The sequence below is a fragment of the Chanos chanos genome, chromosome 14 (assembly GCF_902362185.1).
Source record: "Chanos chanos chromosome 14, fChaCha1.1, whole genome shotgun sequence".
Taxonomy (NCBI): Eukaryota; Metazoa; Chordata; class Actinopteri; order Gonorynchiformes; family Chanidae; genus Chanos; species Chanos chanos.
The window spans coordinates 1,201,997-1,211,996 of record NC_044508.1 but is presented as its reverse complement, the minus strand read 5'-3'; the positions used below and the strand labels follow the sequence as shown (position 1 = coordinate 1,211,996).

At 43.5% G+C, this 10,000-nt stretch overlaps 1 protein-coding gene across 1 annotated transcript in view; it reads left to right on the top strand.

The window, feature by feature from the left end:
* Positions 1-5,066: 5,066 nt before the first annotated feature.
* Positions 5,067-10,000, top strand: part of galnt9 (polypeptide N-acetylgalactosaminyltransferase 9) — a 65,608-nt gene continuing 60,674 nt past the window's right edge. The window contains exon 1 of the mRNA XM_030791622.1: positions 5,067-5,307. Within this exon, the coding sequence (XP_030647482.1) occupies positions 5,067-5,307 (241 nt within the window). The remainder of the gene's footprint in view (positions 5,308-10,000) is intronic.

Here is a 10,000-nt window from a genome sequence, read left to right as displayed (position 1 = left end):
ATGGGCTGGTTTCACACACACACGGCAATATGGGTTAATATGGGTTTTCATCAGACTGGTTTAGTAATCATCACCCTTTGTGAGTCACTGGTCGATAAGACAGATGCATCTCCCGGGGAGGATGCAAGGCTGATCCCAGGGCAGTGTTTCTGAGTAAAGTGCATTGAGTTTGAAGCTAATGTCTAATGCAGAATCTGACAGAGAAATTCTAACAAAAGAGCCAACAGCTTCTGAGAAGCTGTTACACACGTGTGTGTGTGTTTTTTGTTTTTTTTCAGTGTCTGTCGAGCTGAGACCACAGGGCACTCAGAGTAAGAGAACAGAGTGGAGTCACTGACATGTGGTCAAGACACCATGTAGAATAAAACAATATCAACCATTTTATAAAGGAGCTACTATAATTGAGAATTAGTTTAAGACTTTTTTTGATGATATTGGAAATAAAATGGAAAATATTAACAATACCAGTCTTATCTGTGTGTGTGGGTGTGCGTGTGTGCATATGCATGTGTGTGTGGGTGTGTGTGTGTGTGTGTCTGTGTGTGTGCGTGTGCGCGTATGTGTGTGTGTGTGTGTGTTTGTGTGTGTGTGTGCTTGTGCGTGTGTCTGTGTGTTTGTGTGTTTGTGTGTGTGTGTGTGTGTGTGTGTCTGTGTGTGTGTGTGTGTGTGCACGTGTGCGTATGCGTATGCGTATGCGTGTGTGTGTGTGTGTGTGTGTGTGTGTGTGTGCGTGCGTGCGTGCATGTGTGTGTGTGTGTGTGTGTGTCTGTGTGTGTGTGTGTGTGTGTGTGTAGTCTGTCTGAAAACAGCAGTATTGGCAATAGCAGTGCTCTCTGTATCAGTGGGAAAACAAGCCTAAAAAGCCATTCTGCCGTCTTCATAAAATACAGACTGAAACCAAGCAAAGACCCTCTCAACAACACACTGCTCTGAACTGGCAGTCAAGTACAGAGAATAGCATTTACACAGACATTTAAAGCCTGTTTCTTCTCTCTCCTTTTCACAGGTTTGTAAAGCCAGGCAGGGAACTGCTGGACCAAAGTGTGACTGGCATGGGCCCAAGCCAATACCGCTAAAAGCTATAAAAGCTAACACAGTCTTGGCTTACCACTTCAACTGAATGATGCTGAACACACAAAACCATGTCAAAGAGGATTGGCAGGACCATGTCTCTGTTTTCAGATTTTAATGCCTTCTCTCAAAAGGGCTTTTTTAGATTCAAAATCCCCCCCCCCCCTCCCAAAGAACAGATCCTGATCCTATGCTACTGCAGCAAAGAGCACTTCCCGTAAGAATGTTCACTTCTGCGGCCTGAGAGGTTTACTCAATTTGTGAATGGATATCTGTGTATGACGGCATTATCCTGTTAGTTTAAATGAGAGATCAGGTTTGGGTTATAAGTGACGGAGTGAGTAGAATAAAGCAGTCACTGAATCAGGGTTATAAAGTTGTGGTTCCGCTGGCCTGGGCATCACAGATGACAGACAACGTATGATGTCTTAACTTACAAATGTATTACAGATGTATTATAGATGTATCATAGATGTATCATAGATGTATCACCCTTGATTTAGAAGAAAGTTGAAGTTTCTCTTAATAAGTAACTGAATTGAAGTCAATTAAAACAAGTGTGTAACTCACTGTATCATGCCATTATAGCCCAATCTTCTGAAACAATGCCAAATACAAAACTTAAACCAGACCTTTAGTGCTGAACCCCTAAACTAGACCACAACTGCTGAACCCCTAAACCAGACCTTTAGTGCTGAACCCCTAAACTAGACCACAACTGCTGAACCCCTAAACCAGACCTTTAGTGCTGAACCCCTAAACCAGACCCTTGGGGCTGAACCCCTAAGCCAGACCTTTAGTGCTGAACCCCTAAGCCAGACCCCTAGTGCTGAACCCCTAAACTAGACCTTTAGTGCTGAACCCCTAAGCCAGACCCTTGGGGCTGAACCCCTAAACCAGACCTTTAGTGCTGAACCCCTAAGCCAGACCCTTGGGGCTGAACCCCTAAACCAGACCTTTAGTGCTGAACCCCTAAACCAGACCTTTAGTGCTGAACCCCTAAGCCAGACCCTTGGGGCTGAACCCCTAAACCAGCAGACAGAGGCTGTAAGTGAAAACATGTCAATAATCAACAATATCCCACTAAAATATGTCAGATATTGATCTTTGTACATCGGTCTCCTTAGACATCTGTTTCACATGGCTCCTCCTCATCAGATACAGTGCATGGATACTGAAGAACAGGTTCCATTCTAAGGCTATACATCTGATCCAGGGATAGATCATCAATGAGAATACAAAATCTAATTAGGGGCCTAGTGTCAAACTGACAGTAAACCATGACTGTGACGATGGTGGACCCATGTTGCACTTTTGGCAACAGCGGCAAAAAGTTCTACCCCTTCCTTCATACACATTTTGACCTTTTTTTTTCATTCACATTAGGGAATGGTGGTTTGAGGCAGAAGCACTGAAGCTTTGAGAGGCAGGTGCCTCAATGGGTAGGTTGTTTTTATGCGAGTCTAAATGATCCTGCAGTTCTCAGATCAGTCCTGATGTTCTCTCAACAGCTGCAAGTGCTCTAGTTTAAAAAAAAAAAAGCTTTATTATGTTTTTGGAAAAATGTGCAACTGTTTCCCCAGAGCCCAGCTGTCTCAGCAGACATCCTGACAATCTATATCAGCATGTTTTTTTAATGTGATTCATATTCAGCAGGAAACCTAATTAAAATTTTGCAGATAAAGCCAATTAAATGCAATCTACTTGTCATGCACAGCAAGGGGATGCAAGAGCTAAGCAAGTGTGGGTCTAACCACTCAGAAAAAGTTCACGTCACCAACATACCACACGGGCTGAACGGTGCTGACGAGTATCATTTTAGAAGTGCACCCATGTACCGTGAGGTGATCTGTTTTATGGTAATCAAACATTAACGCTGATGATCGTGTCTGGGTACAGCTTTTGTGTTATGAACATTTTTATATTATTGGTGATTTTTGCAGCTTGAAAGCTAAACAGACATTTAGTAGCTTGTCATCCTAAGTACTTCCATCAGTCGTTAGGTTGTATCAGCAAATGTTTAACTCCCCTGGAGAAAAGCGCGTCTGACTGCATCGTACGCCACCATGAATTTTGTAAGATAAAGATAAGAGATTGGCTATGTCTCAGAGACAACAAACTTCGGCCGTGATCAATCATTCCTTTATTTCAGTAGCATGATCATGGGTGAGGACACTCAACACAGTCTCTCTGAAAATAGAGAAAAGCCCAACCTGACCTCTCTGACCCTTTCACCTGTCTAATCGAAGATGATTTTGATTATATACACGTTACGACAGATCTGTAACAAATCGTTAATACTTCTTCTTTTGGACTTGTAGGCATATTTCTGCATGTACTCAACATTCACATTCTTGCATAACTTCCTCTTTGTTACTTTTCCACTGTGCCTTTTTAATGACATTTAAGTGTTAGCTATAAAATGTGACACACAGAACAGACAAAACAGAACAGAACATTAATCCTTAGACACTTATTAGTATAACTAAAGTAATAGTTGCCATCATTAATAGATTCAAAATATTTCTCATAATTTAATCAGGGATCACAATTCTCTCTTCACCTCTCTTGGATTCATGAAAATGATTTCAGTTGCCCAATTTTCGGTTGTTTTAATCAACAGAACATTACGTTTGTCACTGCTGAACTGTCATTGCTTTAATCATCACTTAAACGTTTAATGATCGGGACTCTCTCTCTCTCTCTCCCTCTTTGTGTGTGTGTGAGCGTGCGTGTGTGAGTGTGTGTGCGCGCGCACGCTTTTCATATTTCAACAAATTACTTGTCACTGTTCCTGCTGGCAGTTTGATGAGTAAAAAATATTTTATTTCAGGTTCGGAAGTATTCTGTATTTTTACAGTGGCTTTACAACGAGCGTTTAAATGAATGTCACTCCAAGGTGCAATTATATCGTAAACATCAAATTACTTTAGAAATTATATCGCTCATGCTTCTTTCTGAAGATGAGCCGACCTCTCTGGACTTATTCCAAGCATATGAGTAATGCCAATAAGACACAGCGTTATCCATATCATCTATCATATTCAAGTCTATCATTCCCCAAGCGCTGTTTGAATATTTATGAATTTTCAAACGTCACAGCGCAGCAGCCCCTGGTCTGTGTGCTGTTTATGGGAGGGAGAGAGAGAGAGACAGAGAGAGAGAGAGAGAGAGAGAGAGAGAGAGGGCGGGACGAGAACAGCATGCGGGAGTGAGCCAAAGAGGAAAGCTGTCTCGCTCATAATGCAGAGTGCGACGAGTGCTGGCGAGCGCTGATAGCATCTGATCAACTGGCTTCTGTCTGGTGTCCAAATCGCATACAGCGTTGAGGGATATATGGCGTATTTCGCTTGATTAGCGGAGCTAAAACCGCGGGTCATATTTCAATGCACATCTTGACTCGAGCCGTGCGCTGATTCGTCTGACCACAACCTCCTCAGCCAGAAGAAATATCAGAGCCGCACGAGGGACGGTGTGCATCATGGAGCATAATTTGGCAAGGACTTATATCTGTAGCTGATCTATGATCGTCGCCTTATGAAATGCAGAACATGCATCGTTCCGAATTGAGAACATCTGCCGTGCTTCGCGGATGAATTGTGTAATCTTCACGGACCTGGATTTTTGTTTCCCTGCTACGGCTGCACCGCGTTGTTGATCCAATACAGACAAGGAGGCTGAATGCATGCGAGATAAAACTAAAGGATCTGAGGAAAAAACACGTTTTGTTTTTATATCCCTACTGGTCTACGCTAATTGTAGCGGTGGAGAACTGGGGACGTTAGTGACACTGTAGCATCAACCCCTAGTCAGTACCAAAAACTGCTTGACTCATTATTCTGTGGTGCTGAAAGGACAGCTCACTTCGTTTCGAGGGAAGAGGGCTGGGTATCGTCTAAACGTCGGGTTTACAAACCAAAACACAGCTGGCGTCATTCCCTCAATGGATTATCATTTGGCTTGATTGTGTCAGCTTCGGCTGGTCGGTTAGGTTCATGGCTGTGGCAAGGAAAATCAAAACTTTGCTGACGGTTAACATTCTGGTGTTCGTCGGGATCATCTTGTTTTCGGTCTACTGCAGGATTCAAGACCGTTCCGAAGAGCTTGTTCAGATGGGGAGGATCTCTGATCAAAGGTTGCGAAGCAGAAATGGTAAAGTTACGAACTTAATAGACAGGCAGTCCGTCCTTCAGAGGCTGGAACGCCTGGAGGATGTTGTCTACAATCAGTTAAACGGTGAGTGTTTCTAATGCATTGTTGAACGGCTATAATAACTTAACAGCCGACTACGGACGACTTAAGGTAGTTGGTTTGTTTGTCAATGGGTAATATTAACGAAGGTAAGAGAAAACGACTCTGAACTCGTCGAACTTTCGCATTCTCGACTTAATGTTGACATCGTCCGATCCTGTGCGGACCAACAGAAATTGCACTTAACGTCTCAGACTTAGTTGCTGCACAGTAAATGGGATTCAAACGTTTTCCAGCCCGTCTTACCAAAGTTTACCTATGTACCCAAATAAACTGATGCATACGGTAGCTTACTTCACTTCTGAAAATGTTTGCAGTTTGACTGACAGGTTTTCTGAAGTAGGTAGGGCAATTGCTTGCTTGGCTCCTTGAATCGACGGATTATGCGGTTTGCTGTTTGCACTGACCATACATCTATTTAAATCAGTTTTCCTCATATACCACCAACATAAAAATGCGTTGCCAGTGTGATGTAACTTTTGCATCAACATTTTTTTCGTTAGACCTTTATTAAACATATTGTTGTGTTCGCTTACAGAATTACCATTAGAAGGAACACTGTCGCAGATGCCTCACCACACAAAATATGTATGAAGCGACATTTCTAATGGTACTGTATGTGCCCCGGGTTCACCACACCAAAACGTCTTGGAGAGAGAGGAAAACTTTACTTGAAGCAGCTGTTGGAACGCAGTCCTAGTATTGAGTTTACGTTATCCTTCAGTGATAAACTCAAAGACTTAACAACAGTTTGTGATGGACTAGACGAAAATAATGAGGCGCCATCCTTCAGTTCTCAAAAGAGTCAGTCATACCAACCCACAACGGATCTGACCTTTTTTATTGATCAAGCTTTCGCTTGTTTTGATTGCCGCAACGCGCCCAGAGCTGGTTTCTGTGTTTCGAATATTAATCTCTTCACATCCCTGCTACTCAAAGATTGTTTTTTTTTTTTTACCTCAGAAAGCTTTCAGGGTTGGTAGGTCGCGAGATGTTACGTTTTTCTCTCAAAGTGATCCTCAAGGCTGTCTCTTTTGTAGGACCCGCTGCATGCGTATCCGCGCCAGGAGCAGCGTCTATTTGATCTTATTGTTATTCCGTAGGACCGGCCGTCATTTGTGTATGACGGAGGTCGCTGCGACCGTTTCAGTTACCCTCCTCGAGCTTGGAGCAACGCCAGAGGGCAAAGCTCCACGAGATAAAACATAAGAAAGTCTCCTCGTGAACACTTTTTAATTATTATTATTATTATTTTTAATGTTCTAGGAGTGCCACCACGTATTTCTCCTAAGGGCTTAAAGCTTCGGTGAATTGGCTCAGCTCAGCCTATCATGCGTGTTCTCCTACACGTATTCACACATGGCACAATGTGAAAATGGCCTATATTCTTCTAATGGGATATTGCGTAGCCAGTTGCATCGATGAAATGCCTTCATGATCCTACAGCGGTGATTTGTTTTCTGGGTTTTTTTGGTCCTGTAATTTGACTGTCTTCAAAGAGTAAATCCAGGTGTGGTTTAATTCAGAGGAGCTTTGTGAAAGTGCAGAGATCAGCCCACAGTCCTCCTCAAGGTGACATTTGTGTGAGTGGTTTGACCTGTGGCCTTATGTAATTGTGTCAGTTACCTGTCTAATACAGCTTTTCGAACCATCAGCTGATATAATGTTTGCTGTGTTGTCTGTAACTCAGTGAAGAGATTTTCATGTCGAAATTCTACCTCCACATTAGTCCACATTCTTAGCAGCAAACTATATTTTTAGCAAAATGTGACACATTCCCACTATGGATATAACAGCATTAGTGGACCTTGCTGTGGTCTGTGTGTTCTTTCTTTCTGTGTGGAGGTTAGAGCTGAGCCCCTCTCCCTGGAGGCCTGTGTGTTGGCCTAGCAGGCTGGGGAGGGTTACTTACCTCCTGCAGAAAGGCAGAAGAGTTTTGTCGTTGGTGGTGTTTGTTGCCTCTACCTTACTGGTGTTGATGAGATGACACCAGTTGAAGTCTAACTGGCAGCAGCAAAAAATACTCCCTGCTAATGGCCAGCTATGACAGCCAGAGATGTGTCCCAGATACCAGCAGGAGGAAAACAGCTGGTGTAAGATGACAAAAACCTTTCTGTTGATTCAACACTTTCTGTAAATTAGCCTGAGCCACATCCCAATAAAACCTAGACAACAAACCTTATATAAACCATACATAACTGTGTAATAAACCTTATATAACCCATACATAACTGTGTAATGAACCTTATATAAACCCTACATAACTGTGTAATGAACGTTATGTAAACCCTACATAACAGTGTAATGAACCTTACATAAACCCTACATAATTATGTAATAAACATTACATAAAAGCTACTGTGTAATGAACGTTATATAAACACTTCAGAACTCTGTAATAAACACTGCCCCCCCCCCACCCACCCAATAAGGGTCCCCTTTTCCTGTGATAAAGCGTTTATTTAACACTGTCTCTCAACCACATCCCTAAGGTGTGTGTGCATGTTGTCAGAACTATTTGCAGATCATATATGGGTGGACTTGGTGAGAAAAGCAGGTGGAATATTTCTGACATGTCATTGAAGGATGTTCCCTGGTGGTGACACTATTTAGGCTCTTGTTTAGGCAGACTGACACTCTGCTTATGAATGACTGTAACCCAGTCTGGGACAGTCCCTGCAGGATGTCAGACATCTTCTGTCTTCACGTTACGGTCCCTTTCACGGCCGGGCTCTGGGAGACATTCACGGGTTCTGTGCTCATGCGTCACAGAAAAACCGTAAAGATGTTACAGAACGGCATGCAAAACAGGGCCTTCTCCTTCCTTTACTCAGTACAAATGAGCTCTGCTGTGGAAACGGAAGGTTGTACTAACAAACATCTTACACTAACGCTGCATTCAGTAGTTCTGTGGAGTTGGGGACACAGTGTTTCCAGTGCACTGTGATTCTGAATGCGGTTTCTGTGTGTGTATCGGCGTATGGTGTGATAGTGTTTCTAATTCGCTGTGATTCTGAATGCGGTTTCTGTGTGTGTATCAGGCGTATGGTGTGACAGTGTTTCTAATTCGCTGTGATTCTGAATGCGGTTTCTGTGTGTGTATCGGCGTATGGTGTGATAGTGTTTCTAATTCGCTGTGATTCCTAATGCGGTTTCTGTGTGTGTATCAGGCGTATGCTGTGATACAGTGTTTCTAATTCGCTGTGATTCTGAATGCGGTTTCTGTGTGTGTATCGGCGTATGGTGTGATAGTGTTTCTAATTCGCTGTGATTCCTAATGCGGTTTCTGTGTGTGTATCAGGCGTATGCTGTGATACAGTGTTTCTAATTCGCTGTGATTCCTAATGCGGTTTCTGTGTGTGTATCAGGCGTATGCTGTGACACAGAGGAGCTGGTGACAGATGAGAAGGGTTTTACAGACCCATTCATAAGTGTGAATTGTTGCAGGAGGTTGAATCAGGATGTAAATCAAAGCTTTATGAAGCCATTTCAGCGCCATCAGTATTTTATGGACAGAACCACGCCGTAGTGTTTAAAACATCTACTGGGAATCCTGCCTCTTTGCCATTTGGAAACCAGACCACACTGGACCATGAATAAGTGTATATAAATCCCCAACATCACTTTGGACACGCATACATTTACTCTGTCTCTAAATCTCTCACAAAATGGGCTGTCTCTCTTCCTGGAGCCCCTAAAAGACAGAACACCACAGCTCCTCTGGAGAATTCTCACATCATTTGAAATCTGCCCTTGGTTTCAGTTCTCTCTGGCTGCCTCTTGCATATGGATCAGTGGATAACCACTGAACAGCCGAGTGACACGTGAACAGGAAGTGTCTGCGACTGGTCTACTGCACTTCCTGTCACACCCAGATTTTTTGTGTTTTCGTTACTGCCCCTTCGACCCCCCCCCCCCTCCCGCCGCTGCCCAACCCCCACCCTCCCAAACCATCTCACCCAACCCCCACCCTCCTCAGTCTAATGCCACAGTGATCAACACTGTATGACCAGTGACCCAGACCATATGACCAGTGATGTAAACCAGATGACCAGTGACCTCAGCATAATGACCAGTGACCTAAACGGTATCACAGAGGTACAATGAGGCTTTAGATGACTAAGAAAGATGATAAGTTCTATGATTTTATCAGCCTCTAATTCTGTCAGTGCCTTTAAACAACACACATCAGACAAACCATGACCTAATACACATAATACTGCAAAGCAAAAAGCAAGCACCAAGCGCATAAAATGTGTAAGAAACACACACCCCTATACTCACACACACACAACCCACCCACCCACATACATACACACACACACACACACACACACCCATACTCACAAACACACACACACACACACACACACACACACACTCAAGTACACGCACACGCACACACACACACACACACATACACACACACACACACACCCATACTCACACACACACACTCAAGCACACCCACACGCTCACACACACACACACAGACAGACAGACACACACACACACACACACCCATACTCACACACACACACACACACTCATACAGGCATATTCTGCTGCTGTGGATGTGCTTTGAGAATAAACAGGCCCACTGAGCTTGTTCGTGTGGCTCATTTCGAGGACAAACAGCAGGCGGGTTTATTAGAGTAATGAGCGCTTGCTGTTCAGG